Source organism: Eriocheir sinensis, unplaced genomic scaffold (assembly GCF_024679095.1).
Source record: "Eriocheir sinensis breed Jianghai 21 unplaced genomic scaffold, ASM2467909v1 Scaffold845, whole genome shotgun sequence".
Classification (NCBI taxonomy): domain Eukaryota; kingdom Metazoa; phylum Arthropoda; class Malacostraca; order Decapoda; family Varunidae; genus Eriocheir; species Eriocheir sinensis.
This window is the reverse complement of record NW_026112214.1, coordinates 25,521-47,153: the sequence shown is the minus strand read 5'-3', so window position 1 is coordinate 47,153 and position 21,633 is coordinate 25,521. Positions and strand designations below refer to the sequence as shown.

Here is a 21,633-nt window from a genome sequence, read left to right as displayed (position 1 = left end):
GATGGAAAAGAGAAAGTGGAGGAGACAGACAAACCCTCACGACTGTTATCCATCGACCCACACACCTGGACACCCTCCACCCTCCCCCAAAACACGCCCACAAGCCCTCACCTGTGCTGGAGACATAGCCGTTGCAGGAGCCTTTCCGAGTCGCCTCCACCACCGCCTCAATGACCTCCGGCGCCGGCTTGAGGTTGCCAAACACCGTAGGGTCACCTGGGGGAGTAAATTAATGACAGGTTAAAATGAGGAAGTGAAAGATGATGTGTAAGAGAATCAGGTCATTTTTAAGGTAATAAAGATAAACCTATGACTTCTATCAGAGAGAGAGAGAGAGAGAGAGAGAGAGAGAGAGAGAGAGAGAGAGAGAGAGAGAGAGAGAGAGAGAGAGAGAGAGAGAGAGAGAGAGAGAGAGAGAGAGAGAGAGAGAGAGAGAGAGAGAGAGAGAGAGAGAGAGAGAGAGAGAGAGAGAGAGATCCTTCCAGCTGTTGCATAACCATGTAGTACACTTACTGAATACTGATGCTGAGGCGCTGCTTCCCCTGCACACACACACACACACACACACACACACACACACACACATACGTTTTCCTCGCATACTCTATATTTTTATTTAGTAATATTTTTGTACTATATAGAAATAGAAATTAAGCTTGTATAGGCAAACCGGCCTCTTGCAGACTCCTTACGTTCTTATGTTCTTATTTGTTGGTCTGCCCCGCGCATAATGACAGTTTAGATTCCTATCCGTGTTTGTTTTATTTACGTATTTGTTTATTAATACCTTTTCAACTTTTTTGCTAACTCCAGGGTATTTATTTATTTACTCTTATTTTTCTTCTTCTTTCAGACAAGTTCAATTTTTGTTAAAGGCACCACACATTTCGTCTATGGTAAGTACTGCTGTTTTGTTGTTGTTCTTGTTGATGCTGTTGATGTTGACAAATGATGTTTCCTTTTATTCTTACCCTAACATAAAAGAATTACATAAACACTTGCTTAGGAAAAAACTCAGATGCAGTGGACGATATACAATACCAGGTGTCGTTAGGCGTGGCGTGAAGGGGTTCTGCTTACCGTGACGCCGACACACACACACACACACACACACACACACACACACACTACACCTCTCAGCATGTTACGGCTATTTCCTCTCCCCTTTTCTTTTGTTTGTGTGTTTGTATGTTCTGGAAGGGAGTCTGCCTCTTCCTATAGTAAAAACAAAGGTCCAAGGTTAAGGAAGAAACCAAGAGAGCCAAGAGAAGGAGGTTGATATCATGTTGCAGTATACTTTAGTTTCCGTTAAAGGCAACACATGGTACCATTTTCTCTAACGCTTGGCAGCCGTTTTCGTTTTCTCTGGTATAGCAACGTGTGTGTGTGTGTCTGTGTGTGTGTGTGTGTGTGTGTGTGTGTTTCCTTATCAATATATTTTATATAAGGGACTGAGGTGTGTGTGTGTGTGTGTGTGTGTGTGTGTTTGTGTGTGTGTGTTTCCTTATCAATATATTTTATCTACGGGACTGAGTCAAGCTTTTACCGTCCCGTGAGTGTGTGTGTGTGTGTGTGTGTGTGTGTGTGTGTGTGTGTGTGTGTGTGTGTGTGAACTGTTAACTAGATCATATGGTTTAAATTTAATGTAACTGCGATTTTTTATCAGAGTAGGCCTATACATTCCTACGTATATATATATATATAAATCTCCTTATCTTCTCTCTTCTCTTCTCCTCTTATCTTATCTTTTTTTCTTGCCCTCTGTGTAGGATCAGTGATTTGCGAGCTTTCTATTTTATCTTTGTATTTTTTTTTTCATCCTTGAGCTGCCTCCTTCAATATTAAAAGAGGTAATAAAATCGACCTCCATCTATTCTCCGCTCATAAGGAAATAGAAGACGGGCGTTGGGCTGATTTTTCATTATTTTTATTTCCTTTCCCTTCCTTCATGTTCCTTTCTTCCTTTCCTCCAATTTCCCGCCTTTCTCTACTTCCTCTTTATCACCCGTCCGGTCTACACTATTTATCATTGCTCATTTTCCATTTTCCTTTCTTTTCACGGCCTTTCTGCATACAAAACCTTCCTTTCCCGCTTAGTCATTAGAGGCGTTCATTTCGAAAGATTACCTCCATATAATTACCCACCCAAGGATCATATTTCAGCTTGGTCATTAGGGAGGTGTTGATTGCTATTAATATACAGGTGAGATTAGCCACCGGAGGATAATATTTCAGCTTGGTCGTGAGCCAGGTGTTGATTGCTACTGATATACAGGTGAGATTAGCCACTGGAAGATCATATTTCAGCTTGGTCGTGAGGCAGGTGTTGATTCCTATTAATATACAGGTGAGATTAGCCACTGGAAGATCATATTTCAGCTTGGTCGTGAGCCAGGTGTTGATTGCTACTGATATACAGGTGAGATTAGCCACTGGAAGATGATATTTCTGCTTGGTCGTGAGGCAGGTGTTGATTTCTATTAATATACAGGTGAGATTAGCCACCGGAACATAATATTTCAACCTAATCCTGAGCCAGAAATAATCAGACGATGCAAAAAAAAAAAGATTAATTGATTTTTGTTCCTTAATACTTTTCTCTCCCCTCTCTGAAGTGTTAAAGTCGAAGGAAGGACGATGACTTAGCCCCCTGAAGCTACTCTTTAAACTACGTCATCAGTGCCTCTCCTCCCGAAATTGACCTCTCTTTCTCTCTTTTTTATAGAGGAGCAGTGATTAGCGGGCTTTTTTTTTTTTTTTTTTTTTTTTTTTTGTCTTTGAGCTGTTCCCTTTGCTGTTAAAAAATTGACCTTTTTTCCGGACACTCCTCTGAACTCTTTTTTTTTATATAAAGGAGCAGTGAGTAGCGGGCTTTTTTTATTGTAATTTTCTTTCTTTTTCCCCTTGAGCTGTTTCCTTTGCTGTTAAAAAAAAATAGCTGACCTTGGTAGAGTCAGCACATCTTACCCCCACACCAGCATCCCTTCAGCTCAGCGAGGCAAGGTCAGGTCACTTTACGTCAGCACTGCAGGGTCAAGGGGGGACGGGGGGATGGAGGAAGGATCGGCACCCAGCAGAACCCATTGCCTGTCACTACTCGGTTCCTTATCTTCTTATATCATCTCATCTTCATCTCCTGATCTCCTTACCTTGTGCTACCTTCTTGTAACTGTATTTTTGGGTCTTTGCTCCGAGCAGAATCTAATCACTGTTGCTTTTTTTCATCTTTTCAACTTGATTTTATGATTGCAATAACTCTTTGTATTTCGTTCTTTTCTCTCCCCCCCTCTCTCTAGCGTACCTCCCCCTCCACATCCTTTCTTCCTCCATGCCTTCCTTCACTTCTTTCAATCAGTCCTGTACTCCTTTCCCTCCTACGCATCTCTCTCTTCCTTCCTTCCTGTCTTTCTTTCTTTCTTCCTTCCTTCTCTCCGCTCCTCCACTCCTCTCATTCCTACTCCTTTCTTTCCTTCCTTCCTTCACACCTACCAGTCAGCCCTGCACTTCCTTCTCACTCCTTTCCTTCCTTCCTTCACTCCTTTATTGCAGGCATCTTCTCCTTTCCTATCCCCATCCTTCCTTCCTTTTATTTCCTTCCCTCCTCTCCATCAGTCATGTTCTCTCCTTCCTCCCTTCCTCCTTTCTCTCCTCTATTCCACTCCTTCCTTCCGTCCTTCCCTTCTCCTTTCACTTCTCTCCATCAGTCCTCTTCTCCTTCCTCTCCTATCCATTCCCCCCTCTCCCTTCACCTATCCTTGACCTTTCCTACCCATTCATTAAATCATTCAACTTCAACTTCATTCACTTGTGGCGCAGCATAATGCAGGTTCTTGCTATATACTTTTGTTGAGGTCCTCTGTCTGTCTCCTCTGATAGATAGATAGATAGATAGATAGTGAAAGCGAGTGTTCAAGTCTTGCACGGATACCATCATTTTAGTTTTGTTTTGCTGATTATTGTGTTGTTTAGCTTTTTTTTTTTTTATTTAAGTTCCCTTCGCGTTTTTACTTACTGTGAATTGAGACGTTTTTTCCTTATAGTATCCCCGCAGTTCCCTTCGTTTTCTTTTTTTTTAATTTGTTTGTTTCCTTTTACGGGTGACTGTGACGTTTATAATTTCACTCAGTTTACTTCGTGTCTTATTTTGCTTTCGTTTCCCCCCCCTCCCACCCCCACCCCACCCCACCCCCCGCCTCTTTTCATTTTTTTTATTCTTCTTCCTTCCTTTACTGTCGCTATCTCTCATTTTATTTTCCGTATCCATGTCTGTTTATCGAAGGGAGTATGTTTGGGTATATACATAGACAGACATCTGATATTCCCCCAGCTGTGTATTTTTCTCAAGTTCAAGTTCAGGATAGAGTAGGATACAAAAGAGCGCAAGTTTATGGATTTAAGTTTATGTATACTGCAAGGTCGTGGTTTGGGCTATTATTGGGCTATTTTTTGGAGGCGTGTAAATCCGCGGTCCTGGAACCTCCAACTCAATGGGCCGTATTCTTAAACGTTCCGGAGCCCAAGCACACATATTTGACAAGGCTTTCGTGGGCATTATGGGCATTTCTAGGGGTAGTTTAATGCCTCTGATGGTAGTTTGATCCTTCTTCTATACTATGAAGGTGAAAACGACTCATGAAAACTCGATTCCTCTTCTTTTTAGCCTTTGGAAATAGTTTATGTCAGAGGCCGAGGCGTCTAAGAATACCAACCAATAAGTCTCCATCAACCTTCGTCTTCTGATGTGCGCCTCCTGGTCCTCCACGTCGCATTTGTCCCTTGTATTACTGCGCCTGAATACCTGATGCGCCTCCCTCGTCCTTGTTAGTGAAACGAGAGACTAGGAACTCGCTTAGGGAAAGGTTTTACTGAGAAGGTTTGATCGAAGTGAGCTGAGACGCTGGGGATGGGAGGGAAGGAGAGAGAGAGAGAGAGAGAGAGAGAGAGAGAGAGAGAGAGAGAGAGAGAGAGAGAGAGAGAGAGAGAGAGAGAGAGAGAGAGAGAGAGAGAGAGAGAGAGAGAGAGAGAGAGAGAGAGACAGACAGACAGACATAAACAGAGAGAAATAAAATAGATATAAATTTTAAATCCTAATCCAGACAGAGATAAGCTAACAGATAGAGACAAGAAAAAAAATAAAGATAATAAAAGGGAAAGTGGAAGAGAATAGAGAAAGAAGAGAGAAGGAAGAGAAAGAGGGAACATGGAAGGACGTTCTTAAGTGGATAAATACTAGAAGACATAGATATTAAGCTTCCCAAGACAACACAGAGTAAGTCACAAGGTAGCCGGAATGTTCCCCTATGTGCGCCCCTCGTGTGTGTGTGTGTGTGTGTGTGTGTGTGTGTGTGTGTGTGTGTGTGTGTGTGTGTGTGTGTGTGTGTTGGTCAAGGCAGCACGGGCATCGAACTCTTGACACCTAGGAGAAAGGGGCCTCGTGTTTGTGTGCTGGCAGCCTCACCGTGGAGGTCACCCATCCGCCTCTACCTCGGCCGGGCGACTCGCGGTGGCCAGCGGTGATGTCTAGTACGATAGCTGTAACTCTGGCAGGAAGGTGGGAAGGTAGAGAGGTTTGGAGAGGGAAATAAGGTGGAAGAAAGAGGAAGAATGGAGGCAGAAGAAGACAAAAAAACGATGAAGAAACAGCTTATTTTCTTCTTACAATTATCCAAAGAAAAAAACACATAAAAAACACAGTAAAACGAACATATGCCGTCCACAGGAACCATCATTCATTCCTACACTGTTTATTATATGCATTTTTTCGTCCTCCCCTTTTATATCACTGTAGGTTAAAGGTAAATTTGGGGGCATACGCTATAGAGTTTTTTTCTGGTACCTTCCTCTTTTTTTTTCCAGCTTATTGTGAAGATTGTATTTTTTTTTTTTTTTCCCTTCATGCTTCTTTTTCTTGTTGTTGTTGACTGAGACATTGTAGAGTTTTTTCAAGTTTAATTTTTCAGAGATCCCTTCTTTTCTTTTTTTTACTGTATATTGTGAGCTTTATAGTTTTTTTTTGTCAGTCTCCTTCATGTTTTTTTGTTTTCTTTTGTTTTGTTTTTAATGTTGAATGAGACGAGGGTTTTATTTTCGATTTACCTTCCTGTGTGTGCGTGTTTTTTATTTAACGTTTATTGTGAGCTTTATAGTTTTCTTCTCAGCTCTTTTCAAGGTTTTCTTTCTTTTACGGTTGACTGAAACCTTCATAGTTTTGCGCAGTTCTCTTTCCGTGTCTTCTAACTGTTGATTCTGACGTTTATAGTTCTGCGCAGCTCTCTTTCCGTCTCTTCTAACTGTTGATTCTGACGTTTATAGTTCTGCGCAGTTCTCTTTCCGTCTCTTCTAACTGTTGATTCTGACGTTTATAGTTCTGCGCAGTTCTCTTTCCGTCTCTTCTAACTGTTGATTCTGACGTTTATAGTTCTGCGCAGTTCTCTTTCCGTCTCTTCTAACTGTTGATTCTGACGTTTATAGATCTGCGCAGTTCTCTCTTCGTGTCTTCTAACTGTTGATTCTGACGTTTATAGTTCTGCGCAGTTCTCTTTCCGTCTCTTCTAACTGTTGATTCTGACGTTTATAGTTCTGCGCAGTTCTCTCTTCGTGTCTTCTAACTGTTGATTCTGACGTTTATAGTTCTGCGCAGTTCTCTCTTCGTGTCTTCCAACTGTTGATTCTGACGTTTATAGTTCTGCGCAGTTCTCTTTCCGTCTCTTCTAACTGTTGATTCTGACGTTTATAGTTCTGCGCAGTTCTCTTTCCGTCTCTTCTAATTGTTGATTCTGACGTTTATAGTTCTGCGCAGTTCTCTCTTCGTGTCTTCTAACTGTTGATTCTGATGTTTTTAGTTCTGCGCAGTTCTCTTTCCGTCTCTTCTAACTGTTGATTCTGACGTTTATAGTTCTGCGCAGTTCTCTTTCCGTCTCTTCTAACTGTTGATTCTGACGTTTATAGTTCTGCGCAGTTCTCTTTCCGTCTCTTCTAACTGTTGATTCTGACGTTTATAGTTCTGCGCAGTTCTCTTTCCGTCTCTTCTAACTGTTGATTCTGACGTTTATAGTTCTGCGCAGTTCTCTTTTCGTGTCTTCTAACTGTTGATTCTGACGTTCATAGTTCTGCGCAGTTCTCTCTTCGTGTCTTCTAACTGTTGATTCTGACGTTTATAGTTCTGCGCAGTTCTCTCTTCGTGTCTTCTAACTGTTGATTCTGACGTTTATAGTTCTGCGCAGTTTCCATCATTTTTCCTCTGGCTTCCGTAGAGATTATGGTAGTATTTCTATGGGTAGATGTATGAGCCTAGCGATAGTTTGTCAAAGTTTCTTCTGCACCATGAACGTGGAAACTCTCATGAGAACCAGAGGAATTGAGGTAGGCATAAGGGAGGGAGGGAGACGGTAAAGAAAGAGAGAGATTGGGAAAGTAAGGATGCAGGAAGAAAGGAGGGAGGGAGAGAAAGAAAGGAGGGATTGAGCTTAGGGGGAAAAGGAGGAAGGTGGGAGGGTGGAGAGGTTTGGAGCGGGAAATAAGGTGGAGGAAAGAGAGAGAATGGAGGCGGAAGAAGACAAAAAACGATGAAAAAAAGAACTCCATTTCTTTTTACAATTATCTAAAGAAAAAGTAACATAAAAAAATACACTAAAACAAACATACGGCGTCCATAGTTCTCTCTTCATTCATTCTAAAACTCATTCATTCTCTTAATCTATCGTTCAGCGGGAGATTACTAACTTTTTCAACCAACACTGTGATATAACATTCTCTCTCTCTCTCTCTCTCTCTCTCTCTCTCTCTCTCATAACACGTCCTTGAAGCAAAGCACAAGATCATTCTCAAATCTCATACTTTTTTCTCCCTTCCCACATATATTTTCCTCCTCCATCCTCCCTTCCCACTAAGTGCAAATTTCCTTTCCTCCACCCGCCCGTGAACCACCCCCCTCCCCCCCTGAAGACCTTGAAACAACAGTCATCATTGCGTAAAATCGACTGACTGACTGACTGACTGGATGGATGGAGGGAAGGAACGGCAGGGAACTTACCCAACGCTGATATTACGCGCCGTGAGTGTTACGTGTTGTGTTGGAGTGGGTTGGCTTCCGGGTCGAGGAGTCCGCGTTTACGAGTATTTTTGGTCTCTCCCACGCTCCCTCACTCCCCCCTTGCCTTCCTGTCTACCTTGTCCTCTGCCTCTCTGCCTGTTTCCACCCTTCCCTTCCTGCTTGCCTCTCTCTGCTTGCCTGTCTCGTCTCTCTTCCTACTGCTATCCTGTCTCCCTGTCTGTCTGTCTTTATCTGTCCATCTGTCTCCCTTTCTCAGTATCTCCTTCCCTCCCTGTCTCGTTTCTGGTTTTGTTCTCCCTATTCTGCTTCTCTTCTGCTCCCTCCTTTTCCTGTTTTCGTTCCCGTCTTTCCCTCTGTCCTTCTTTCCTTACCTTTCTCCCTCTTTCCTCTCCTCCCTTCCTTCCTTTTCTCTCTTTCCTCTCCCTCATCACTCCGTCTCCTTCCCTTCCCCTCTCCTGCTTTCCTCCCCTCCGTTCCTTCATCCATCAATCCCTCTCTCCCGCCTATCTTCGTTCCCTTCCTCCCTCCCTCCTCCCCGCCGCCCTTGCACCTCTCCACCTGGTCGCACGTGAGGCTCCAGGCGTGACACAAAAAGAGGCGATTAGCGCGTAACTTCATTGTCTCCGCGGTTTGTGGGACACGCGACAGTGGCGGCGGTGGGGGGGGGGGGGGATGGGGAGGTAGTGGAGAGTTTTGGAGGGGATGGTGGGGGGGGAGGGTGTTGAGAGAGAGAGAGAGAGAGAGAGAGAGAGAGAGAGAGAGAGAGAGAGAGAGAGAGAGAGAGAGAGAGAGAGAGAGAGAGAGAGAGAGCCGGATAACCCCATCTGACCTAAAGTTAACTATTATGGGTTTGCCTAAGGTAGAGAGAATAGAAAGGAGAATCAAGAGAAGTAGAGAGGAAGTAAGGACCGAGGAGGAGGAGGAGGAGGAAGAGGAAGGAGGAGAGAAAGAGGAAAGATAGACCGTAGACAGAGAAAGGAGAGGAGAGGAGAAGAGAAGGATGGAGGAAGATAGACAGACAAGAAAGGAGGAAGTAGAAATTGAGAAGAAGGAAGACAGAGGAAATAAGAAAGGTAGATAATGCAAGAAAGAGGGCGCCGGGTAGCCTCAACTTTTTTTTTTCTTTCGGGAGTATCAGTTTTTGTTTGTCCTTAATTGCTTAATCTGATAATTTAAAATGCTACACCGACAGGACGCTCGCAAAGTTAGCATTCAAGGAAACATAAATTTGGGCCGTATTACCAGACATTGCGTCTCCAAAGTTTACCTATTTGACAAGGCTTTCCTAGGAGTTTGGGGCATATCCAGAAGTAGTTTTATGACCCTGGTGGTAGTGTGACCCTTCTTCTGTACCGTGAACCTAAAGAACCACTCATTGGAACCCGATTGACCCTCTCTTTGACCTTTAGAAATAGTTGATGTGAGAAGCGAGATTTGTACAATACCGACCTAAATTTTAAGACTCAAGAGCGAGCCACAAGGAGCAACAAGTCACCTCATAAACAGTTTGGTGAAGAGAAAAGAGAATTGAGACCAACATCCAGTGACCTCAACTCCACTATAGAAACATCGATCATAAGAGAGAGGGGGAAGGAAGGAGAGTTAGGAGAACGCGTCACTAACCTCAACACTCTTATAGACAGTTCGATCGTAAGGTACAGAGAAGTAGAAGCAGAGAGGAAGCAAAGATTGAGGAGGTGAACTTAGTATAGACACATCGTTCATAAGGGAGAGAGAGGGAAGGAAGGAGAGTTAGGAGAAAGCGTCACTAACCTCAACATTCTTATAGACAATCCGATCCTAAGGTAGTGTTGCTTTGTTTCTTTATTCTGTTTTCTTGTTCCATTTCCTGTTTGTTTGTTTTTCTTCATCTGCCTACTCGTGTTTGTGTTTTCCTTTCTCTCTTTTCTTTATTCCTTCTCTATATATCTGTCTTTCAATCTTTTTTTCTTTATCTGTCTTCTCGTTTTTGTGTTTTCCTTTCTCTCTTTTCTTCATTCCTTCTCTATATATCTGTCTTTCAATCTTTTTTTCTTTATCTGTCTTCTCGTTTTTGTGTTTTCCTTTCTCTTTTTAAATTTTCTTCATTCCCTTTTCTCGTTTTAGTCTTTTCTTTCTATCGTCAATCAAGCTCTGTGTTTTCCTTTCTTTTTCCATCCTACAGATAAGAGAATAGAACCAAGTAGAAGTAGAGAGGAAGCAGAGATTGAGGAGGTGAAGTTGGATGCATATGCTATAAGTGCGCGTGGCCTCATTGCTCATCTCCGTAGCATTGCCCCTAAAGTCTGTGTTAGGAAGAATCCATTACCCGAGACCAGTGTGACATCCGGGCTACCACAGTTTACCTTCCCCAGCCTCCCCCAGGTACCCATTTACTAACCAAGCATCGGTGGTTCAGTGGTAAAATTCTCGCCTGCTATTTACTGACCAGCTCGAGAAGGATGAACAGCTGAATACGAGAAAGATGAAAAGTTGACAATTGAAAGAGGAAATATAGATAACTCACGACATAGTTCTATAATGAAGTAGAGGAAAAGAGAATCAAAGGAGAACATCAAGTCGCCTCAGGTTAACTACATTTCGCTTATAAGGTAGAGAAGAAAAGGGAGGTATTAGAACGTATAGGAAGAGGAGGAAAAAGAATCAAAAGAACGAGTAAGCAGAGACGGTAGAGAGAGGAATATTTAAAGAAATAGACAGAGGAGGAAAGAAAGGAAAGAGGAAAGATAGACAGTAGTTAAAAGTAAAGGTAGAGAGAAGAAAAGGGAAGGAAGAAAAAAGAATCAAGAGAACAGTAGACAGAGACGGTAGAGAGAAGAATATCGAAATAAATAGACAGAGGAGGGGAGGAAGGTAAAGATAAAGAGAGAAGAAAAGGGAAGGAAGGAAAAAGAATCAAGAGAACAGTAGACAGAGACGGTAGAGAGAAGAATATCGAAATAAATAACAACAGACAGGGAAGTATTAGAACGTATAGGAAGAGGAGGAAAAAGAATCAAGAGAACAGTAGACAGAGACGGTAGAGAGAAGAATATCGAAATAAATAGACAGAGGAGGAGAGGAAGGCAGAGGAAAGAAAGGAAAGATTTAAAATAGACAGTAGACAAACAACTCACAACAGACAGGGAAGTATTAGAACGTATAGGAAGAGGAGGAAAAAGAATCAATAGAACGAGTAGACAGAGACGGTAGAGGGAAGAATATCGAAAGAGGAGGAGAGGAAGACAGAGGAAAGAAAGAAAAGATTTAAGATAGACAGTAGACAAACAACTCACAACAGACAGGGAAGTATTAGAACGTATAGGAAGAGGAGGAAAAAGAATCAATAGAACGAGTAGACAGAGACGGTAGAGGGAAGAATATCGAAAGAGGAGGAGAGGAAGACAGAGGAAAGAAAGGAAAGATTCAAGATAGACAGTAGACAAACAACTCACAACAGACAGTACAATCATAAAGTAGATAGAGAAGTATGTTAAAGGAAACTTCACCTCGTCTTACCTATGGACAAAGCGATCATGGGCTTGTCGGGGTGCGGGACGATCTGCAGATTCTCCACAATGTTTCTGATTGGGTTGAAGGTGTTCTTGGCGAAGGTAGAAGAGGGCACGTTCCATGACTTCCTGTCCCTCATGGCTGCGGTGACGACGAGGAAGGCACAGGCGACAAAAAAACGACCCACTCACGCACGCACGCACGCACTCACACCACAGAACGCAAGGGACCGCAGGAGTGTGTCTGTTGTAATCTGTTATACTTTTGTTTTCTCTTCACTTTCGTTCTTAGGTCAAAGTTGAGTCTTGTCTTGCACTTAGGGTTTGTTTTGCTTAGGTTTGCAGGCGTGTTGTGTAACCGATGATGTGTGTGTGTGTCTGTGTGTGTGTGTGTGTGTGTGTTTGAGTGTATATGTGTGTGTGTGGAAGGCAAACCAAACACTCTTGACCCCAATCGTCGACTTTACACAATTTTTACGCACTGGGGCTCAAGCTACACCGCGTTCAGCCTTTACGCCAACGGATGTATTGTGACACTTCTTGAACCGTGTTTCGCTGGCTCGTTGGTTCCTTGTTTGAGAGCTGTGAGTAGTGGGAACCGCCACACACGCGTTCTACACCTTTGGAGACTTAGAAAAATATCACAAAAGTTCGTCTTCGAGGTCGTATTCAGTAAAGGACTAAGTATTTTTAAGTTTCCGGTGAGATTGGTCGAGTTTTCTTTGGCTACGTTGTGTGATTATTAAGTCCAGAGGAATAGAAAGGGAGGAGGAGGAGGAGGAGGAGGAGGAGGGTGATGAACGGCGAAGGTAAACACGAGGGAAGTCTTGCAGTCTTCCACAAACAAAACGAAAGACCGCAATGAAGACTTGGACTGAGAGGTCAAGTTTCTGGCGTTGATCGTGGATGCTGAAGTTTTGGGGGTGGTGGTGATGCTGGTGGTGACGTGGTGAGGGGCGCTGGAGGTGGAGGAGGCGGTGGTGATGGAGGTCCGTTGCTGCGACTGGCAAACTCCTGACTAAACTCTACCCCGTCTGGCCTAGCTCGGGAACCTCACCTGAGCACCTCGTCTCTCCCACCCCTCCCTCTCTCCCCCTCCTCCTCCTCCACTCCCTCACCTCACCTCCACTGGCGCCACAGCATCCCCGCCCACGGCACCCCACCTGTTGATCCACCTCCTTCGTTTTATCTCTTCTCCTCCTCCTCCTCCTCCTCCTCTTCTTCTTCTTCTTCCTTCACTCCTTTTGCTTCTTGGTCTTCCTTTTCTTCTTCTTCCTCCTCCTCCTCCTCCTCTTCCTCCTCCTCCTCAGCAACAACTACCCTCCCCTCTGCCTACTCTTCATTCTCAATTTCTCATCCCTCCCTCCTTCCCTCCCTCCTTCCCTCCGTTTTATCTCCTCCTCATCACTTTCCCTCCATTCTTTTTCTCTCCTCCCTACTGTAGTTATACCTTCATCATCAGCTGGTGCTCCTCCTCCTCCTCCTCCTCCTCCTCCTCCTCCTCCTCCTCCTCCTCAACGTTCCCTCCCGCCAGATTCCTCGACTGGAAGACCTTCATCACCTCCCTCCTCCCTTCCTCCTCCTCCTCCTCCTCCTCCTCCTCCTCTTCCTCCTCCTCCTCCTCCGCAGTCTCTCCGCCTCTCCACATGGTAACTGCCGGCGACTTCAACGCCTGGTGGAGCAAATCTCTTTTCCTCCTCGCTTGTTGTTGTTCCCTTCAAGGAGAATAATTTTGTGGGTTATAAACGAAGAAATTGTTTGTTTTATGATTCAGATACAAAATTGTGCGTGTGGGAGAGTTGTGTGTGTGTGTGCGTGTGTGTGTGTGTGTGTGTGTGTGTGTGCGTGCGTGCGTCAGCTGTGTACGTAAGTGGTGACGCAACACTCTCCGCCGGCACCACCACCATCACCACCACCATCACCACCACCACCACCATCACCACCACCACCATTGTCGTCTCTCATGATGGGTTTTTTTTCCTTTAAATTTTTATGAGGTGATGTGACTTTCAGGTGTGTGTGTGTGTGTGTGTGTGTGTGTGTGTGTAAGAACATAAGAACATAAGAACGTAAGGAGTCTGCAAGAGGCCACCACCACCACCACCACCACCACCAGAAGCCCCCCCCCCCACTACCCCCCACCCCCCAGAGTCACCATCTCCCCCCTGTATACAAATTCCTTCGTCAGTAGTTTTCCACACCATCAATTAAAAAGTGTTAGGAGAAAGCCTCACGCCCCCTTGTATCGCTGTATCATTAGTGTTCTTTTCATCACAGGAGATACAGTAGTGGTCGTAGTAGTAGCAGTAGTAGTAGTAGTAGTAGTAGTAGTAGTAGTAAGAAGAAGAAGAAAAGAAAAAGAAAAAGAAAAAGAAAAAGAAGAAGAAGAAGGAACAGGAGGAAGACGAAAACGAGGAGGAGGAGGAGGAGGAGGAAGAAGGCGAGGAGCGGAAGAACTAGAGCGAAGGGAAGTACATAGAGAGAAAGCAGAAGAAAGAGAAGTAGCAGAATCAGAAGTAGCAGAAATAGCAGAAACGATAATAGTAGTAGTAGTAGTAGCAGTAGTAGTAGTAGTAGTAGTAGTTTTATATTCTCATTCTATTATCTTTTATCACTATTTTTATTATCTTATTGTATTTTTATCAATGCATATTTTATCGCCGTATTTTTAGTGTCCATCGTATAAAAAATAATCCCAGTGCTCGTCCGCTCGATGAAGGGAAGGAAGGTGTGTGCGTGTGTACCTCTGCATGTGCTGCGTTGTTAGTTAAATGCCCAGTCAGCCAGCGAGGTGGCAGCCAGTGCGTGCCCGAGGGAGTGTGGAAGGCACGCGGCTCCCATTGGTCAAGGCAAAGGTGAGGCGGCCAGGGAGCTCCGTGATTGGCTTGCTGGAAGACACACCTCCCCGGACCGAGCCTGGATGACGTCTGTGTTTCGCTATGCTTAGAGTGGAGTTTTCATACCCTCCTTCTTATGCCTCTTTCTTTCTTTTCTTATCTCTCTTGTTGTGTTTTTACTCTCCTTTTTCTTCTTCATGCACGGTTTTAGTCATTTCTGCATCATTTTTCTACTCTGTGTGTGTGTGTGTGTGTGTGTGTGTGTGTGTGTGTGTGTCCACGTGCACACCACGCCACCAGGTAAGACCCAGGGAGACGGAGGTCCATGGCGGAGGACAGGTGGGTCGGGGAGGCAAGGTGAACTAAGGTGACCCGTCATCTCGACAAACAGCGCAACGTCTCCCCGTGTGTCCTCAAAAGGCGCAAGTCAGCCAATGCGCAAAAGGGGGATAAAAAAAAACACCAGCATGTTTTAGAATGCCCCGCAGACTTCTCTCTTAGCATGAAATCTCTCCGAGTCCGCGGATTTTAGGAAGGCGCGATGATCTCCCCTTTTCCCGGTATCATCAACGGGTTTTAGGATACCCCCCAAGACTCCCTTTCCCAGTATCATCAACGTGTTTCCCAGTATCATCAACGTGTTTTGGGATACCCCCCCAGACCTCCCCCAGCATCAACGGATACCCCCCAGACCTCTCTCCCCCCAGACTTCGCCCCCAGACCTCCCTCAGAGTCGGTTTTATCTTGATCGAGGATGCTGAGGTGAAAGCAACTGTAGCATGTTTTGGGGGTAGTCGTGGTGATGCTGGTGGTGGTGGTGGTGGTGGTGATGTACTACGCTAGCTTTTGGTGGATGACAAGGAATGTGAAACTAGAGACAAAAAACACTTGTATATGCCCCAAAACAATACCCCAATTTAGCAACCTTTCCCAGACAAAACCACTGTAAACAAAAAAACGCCTGTTCCTGTATATGCCCCAAAACTATACCCCAATTTAGCAAACTTTCCCGGACAAAACCACTGTAAACAAAAAAACGCCTGTACCCGTATATGCCCCAAAACTATACCCCAATTTAGCAAACTTTCCCAGACAAAACCACTGTAAACAAAAAAACGCCTGTTCCTGTATATGCCCCAAAACTATACCCCAATTTAGCAAACTTTCCCAGACAAAACCACTGTAAACAAAAAAACGCCTGTACCCGTATATGCCCCAAAACTATACCCCAATTTAGCAAACTTTCCCAGACAAAACCACTGTAAACAAAAAAACGCCTGTACCTGTATGTGCCCCAAAACAATACCCCAATTTATCAAACTTTCCCGGACAAAACCACTGTAAACAAAAAAACACCTGTACCTGTATATGCCCCAAAACTATACCCCAATTTAGCAAACTTTCCCGGACAAAACCACTGTAAACAAAAAAACGCCTGTACCTGTATATGCCCCAAAACAATACCCCAATTTAGCAAACTTTCCCGGACAAAACCACTGTAAACAAAAAAACACCTGTTCCTGTATGTGCCCCAAAACTATACCCCAATTTAGCAAACTTTCCTGGACAAAACCACTGTAAACAAAAAACGCCTGTACCTGTATGTGCCCCAAAACAATACCCCAATTTAGCAAACTTTCCCAGACAAAACCACTGTAAACAAAAAAACGCCTGTACCCGTATATGCCCCAAAACTATACCCCAATTTAGCAACCTTTCATGGACCAAACCACTGTAGACAAAAAACTAAGAGTAAAAACGCAAAAAAAGAACTCACGGACATGTAAACCCAACGGACAAGTACCCATTAATAAACCGACATGGATAACACCCCCAACAAATAACCTTCGTAAAGAGGGAAAAAAGTATTACGCAAAATCTTACTGACACAACTACAATGAAACAACAACTCAACGGACAGACCCTCACGGACAAACCCCCACGGACAGCACCCATCACATCTCAGGTCCCAAGTCGAGGGTTTATCTTTTTCTTTTTTAATTCATCCAGTGGGGAGCCTCCTTCGCGGACCCCGCCAGGAAGTATGCACACATGACGAGTTGCTTTGTCGCCTCTCAGGGTTTTCAGGGAGTTCGGTCACGCTTAACCTTCAGCCCTGACGCAGTTTCTTCAGACTCATGAGTACGCAGGGGAGATGGAGAGGCTGTAGAGGAGGTTACGTAAGTGTTGGGAGTGAAATCGTATAAACAAGAAAATGAAGTAGTAGTAGTAGTAGTAGTAGTAGCAGTAGTAGTAGTAGTTAACTAGGATTTTACCACCTGTAATTACATCACCCATAACCACCTCCACCTCCACCTTCCACCTCCACTATCAGTATTTGTACAGCGCCTCCATCCACCCTTTGCACAACCACCACCACCACCGTCATCAATCTCCCCAACACATGTGCCTCATCAGTGCCATCACCATCATCACCGGCACCAACATCTGTAGCAACATCATCGCCACCCTTATCATTTCACCACCACCAAAAATATAGGTAGAAATAGGGAAGAAAAATGTACCTTAATAAAAACTGAAAGTGTTGTGTGTGGGTGGGGGAGGTGTGTGTGTGTGTGTGTGTGTGTGTGTGTCGGTTGAGTAACTATCTCGATAATTGACAAAATGGATGGGTATGGATCAGTGTAACATTTCTGGTTAGTTGTCTCTTAAAGATTATGATGAGATTAGAATTTGAGTACTATTAGTGAAGTTATCCTAAGCAAGGCATATCGTTGGCCGAGGAGACACGCTTTCAAACTACAACTAACGATGACCTTACTCCCTTGGGCCTATATGGAGTGACAGGAAAGTGTATTGAAGGATTGCAGAGTGACAGGAAAGTGTATTGAAGGATTGGAGAGTGACAGGAAAGTGTATTGAAGGATTGGAGAGTGACAGGAAAGTGTATTGAAGGATTGCAGAGTGACAGGAAAGTGTATTGAAGGATTGCAGAGTGACAGGAAAGTGTATTGAAGGATTGGAGAGTGACAGGAAAGTGTATTGAAGGATTGCAGAGTGACAGGAAAGTGTATTGAAGGATTGGAGAGTGACAGGAAAGTGTATTGAAGGATTGGAGAGTGACAGGAAAGTGTATTGAAGGATTGCAGAGTGACGGGAAAGTGTATTGAAGGATTGGAGAGTGAGAGGAAAGTGTATTGAAGGATTGCAGAGTGACAGGAAAGTGTATTGAAGGATTGCAGAGTGACAGGAAAGTGTATTGAAGGATTGCAGAGTGACAGGAAAGTGTATTGAAGGATTGCAGAGTGACAGGAAAGTGTATTGAAGGATTGGAGAGTGACAGGAAAGTGTACTGAAGGATTGTTAAGTGACAGGAAAGTGTATTGAAGGATTGCAGAGTGACAGGAAAGTGTATTGAAGGATTGCAGAGTGACAGGAAAGTGTATTGAAAGATTGCAGAGTGACAGGAAAGTGTATTGAAGGATTGCAGAGTGACAGGAAAGTGGATTGAAAGATTACAGTGTGACAGGAAAGTGAATTAAAGGATTGAAAGTATTTTGATCTTACGTAAAAAAAAAAAATAAAAAAAAAACAGACTAACATATCCATTCCGTTTCTCTTTCTCAGCTTCGTGTCATGGCCTCAGGAACTCAGCAACAAACACAAGCTTTCTACGTACTTCCTGCTGTTTTATTCATTCGCTACATCACCGTTCGCATATTAGCATGAAATATTACAGATCGCATGACTAACCTACCACTCCCACTGTTTCATTCACTCATTGCACCAGTATAACACAGTGCCATAAAGTATTACAGATCGCATGACTGGAACCAATGTATCCTTACCATTTATCTGTTCTTGGTTCCTTGACACACTTCCTTATCAACGAGCACGCGAGATTTCAGTAAAGTTATACCTCCACATGACATTTTGATCGATTCTTTCCCCGCGTTCCATCTCCTAGGGACATATCCTCGACATGTCTCAAGGCTTACATACCCACATTTAATCAGGCTTTCGTAGGGGTTGTGTTAATATTTCCAGGGGTAGTTTTATGAGCTTAGTGATAGTTTAACAAGGCTTTTGCACGTTGAATGTGGAAAAAAAGTCATGAGAACTTGATTGATCTCTTTTAGGGGGAGTTTTATGAGCTTAGTGATAGTTTATAAAGGTTTTTGCACTTTGAATGTGGAATAACTGATGAGAACTTGATTGATCTCTTTTATGGCTTTTTAGTGCACACGAAATTGTACCTTAATAAAAATTGAGTGTTGTGTATTGGGTGGCGAAACTGACCTATCTTTCGGCCACTCCTCTAACTCTTAATCCGTCCACTGCGATTGGCACGAATTTGGCCCTCACTGGTAGCCTGTTAACATATGCTCCCAGGTCTTTCTCTGCCTCTGTGGTGGATAGTGGAGTGTTTCCCAGGTGGTATTGGTATGCTGGATATCCCTTCACCGGTAGTCTGGTAACATATGCTCCCAGGTCTTTCTCTGCCTCTGTGGTGGATAGTGGAGTGTTTCCCAGGTGGTATTGGTATGCTGGATATCCCTTCACCGGTAGTCTGGTAACATATGCTCCCAGGTCTTTCTCTGCCTCTGTGGTGGATAGTGGAGTGTTTCCCATGTGGTATTGGTATGCTTGATTTCCCCTCCCAAGGTGCATGACTTTAGATTTTTCTTCACTAAATTGTAGCAGCCACTTTTTGTTCCATTCCTGTTTCTTGGTGATGTCTTTTTACAGGAAATCCGCAGTCAAGGGTTTTTTTTTCACATTTGTAACCCTTTTTCATGCCCTTGAACTGACTCCTCTGCTGTTAAAAAAAACAAATAAATAAATAAATAAAAAAAACGAGAAATGGTTTAAGTCGTTCCTGGCCCATTCTTCTCAGCCGTTCTCAGGTCTCACCACAAATAATTTCTAAGGCCATAACGGAGATTAATCGGGTTTTCATGAGAGTTTTTTTCACATTCACGGTGCAGAAGCCTTGTTAAAAATATACCATGCTCATAAAACTATCACACGAAATACCCACAACCTCCTTGAAAGCCTTATTTAATGTGTGTGTGTGTGTGTGTGTGTGTGTGTGTGTGTGTGTGTGTGTGTGTGTGTGTGTGTGTGTGTGTGTGTGTGTTAGCCCCGAAATTTAGTGTGCGTGTGTTACCCCCGAAATTTAGTGTGTGTGTGTTACCCCCGAAATTTAGTGTGGGTGTGTTACCCCCGAAATTTAGTGTGGGTGTGTTAGCCCCCAAATTTAGGGTGGGTGTGTTAGCCCTGAAATTTAGTGTGTGTGTTACCCCCGAAATTTACCGTGTGTGTTACCCCCGAAATTTAGTGTGTGTGTTAGCCCCGAAATTTAGTGTGTGTGTGTTTGCCCCGAAATTTAGTGTGTGTGTGTTACCCCCGAAATTTAGTGTGTGTGTTACCCCCGAAATTTAGTGTGTGTGTGTTAGCCCCGAAATTTAGTGTGGGTGTGTTAGCCCCGAAAAGTTTGAGATTACGGGGCCTGGTTATGATCGTGACTCCCTCGACACACCTGGAGAGCTGGGCGGGGCAAAGACACCTCATACTTCAGGGTCACGCAAGGCAGTTCATGTTAGCGCTGTGTGTCACGTTCCTGTTCGCTGCACTATTTAGGGAGGCGGAATGTTAATAGGCGTGGCCGTGTCAGTAATTGCCTCATAGCGGATCTTACAGGACAGAAGCGCTTCTATTTAATGATCAGTTTATAGTAATTTTCTTTCATTTGCGGCTGTGTGGTTTTTTTTTTTCTTCATGACTCAGGAGACAGACTAAGGACGAAGACGAAATAAAAAAAATACTCGGAACACGTCACCCCTGTTATACAAAGACAAAGGAAGAGGGGGAAAGAAGGATCACTGGAGGTTTCATAAGACTTAAAATTTTTCAATCACAAGGCGTAAGATGATGACAGTCGACTTGTGTCTCCTCACGTTGTGCAAACCCCACGTGTCAGGAGCACAGCGCACGAAAAGACTGACTGATACCTTCTGGCCTAGGTTACAACACAACATGAGCCGTACAGTTATTATCGCAAACATGCACGGTTTTACATACCTCCAGGACCTCTTTGGTACAGTGGTTAGCGTGTCTAGCTATGCATCCGCGAGCCCAATTTTGAAACCCCAGCCCTGGCAGTACGCGTGCGGCTGTTCATCCTCCCTTTCCAGTTGGTCAGTCAATGGTACCTGGGAAAACCTAGGGAGGGTGAACTGTGGTATCCCGGATGTCACACTGGCCTTGAGTTCCGGGGCAATGGGTTCTCACACACCACAGGCTCAAAGATTAATGTGATGGAGACGAGCACAAACACTACCCGCAGCTACGGCATTCCCCTACTTTACCTACCCAGCGTCTGACCTGAGAATCGACACGTGACCTTGTTATAGTAGGATATCAATGTATTATTATTATTATTATTATTATTATTATTTAATATCACCACGAATTAGGCATACAATTGTCAATGAAAAACCCACGACAGATAGATCACGCCACCTTATAGGAATGTCGTCCGTCAGTGTTTACCGTCTCAGTTTGTATACAAAGCATTTCATCAAGCTTAGAGGTCACCTTGACATACCTGACCAATTGTAACTTCATTATTTTCCAATCTGTAACTCGTCACTCCTTCACGAGAGTCCAACTGACACACACCTGCAGGCTCTCTCGCTCAGACGCTCCTGTATATATAGGCTTAAGAATATATTCACCTTAAGGAAGCTGAGTCTTAATCAGCGCCCTTAAACGCCCCCCTGTATACCGTTACAACCTGACCTCACCGTCATCTGAAGAGACCGCACCTTCCCCCCCCTCTCGGCGCCACCGCACTGCACTCCCCCCACCGCCCCTCCTCCCCCACCCCAAGCTCCGTCGCCCGAACCCCCCCACACATATTTGACTCCCATTCCCCGTCCCTCTTCATTTTGTACTTGTTTCATTAGCGAAGAAAAACTGTATTTATAATATGTAAATTTTCAGCCTGACGGATGCCGCAACCAAATAAACCGTTTATTATTATTATTATTATTATTACACACACACACACACACACACACACACACACACACACACACACACACACACACACACCGAATATTAAGTTATGCCCAATAATTAACGACAAATCACACCAAACAAGTCACCGAAGTTCAGGGCATTTCATTCAGCATTCTGACACACGGCACCACGATGACAGACAGACAAACAGAATCGTAATGCCGGGGATCAAGAAGCGAAGTAAGCAGGGAATGGCAATCGTGTG

General features: G+C 44.1%; 1 protein-coding gene across 2 annotated transcripts in view; it reads right to left on the bottom strand.

Annotated features, from left to right (window-relative positions):
• LOC126994668 (tyrosine aminotransferase-like) overlaps positions 1-12,593 on the bottom strand; it is a 58,242-nt gene extending 45,649 nt beyond the window's left edge. For both annotated transcript variants that reach the window (XR_007749411.1, XM_050853957.1), the window contains exons 1-2: positions 11,552-12,593; positions 112-216 (exon numbers count right to left, since the gene is read on the bottom strand). Coding sequence is in view for 1 of the 2 variants with exons in the window: in XM_050853957.1 (XP_050709914.1) it covers positions 112-216; positions 11,552-11,684 (238 nt within the window). In the remaining variant the exon portion in view is untranslated. The remainder of the gene's footprint in view (positions 1-111; positions 217-11,551) is intronic.
• Positions 12,594-21,633: the final 9,040 nt, after the last annotated feature.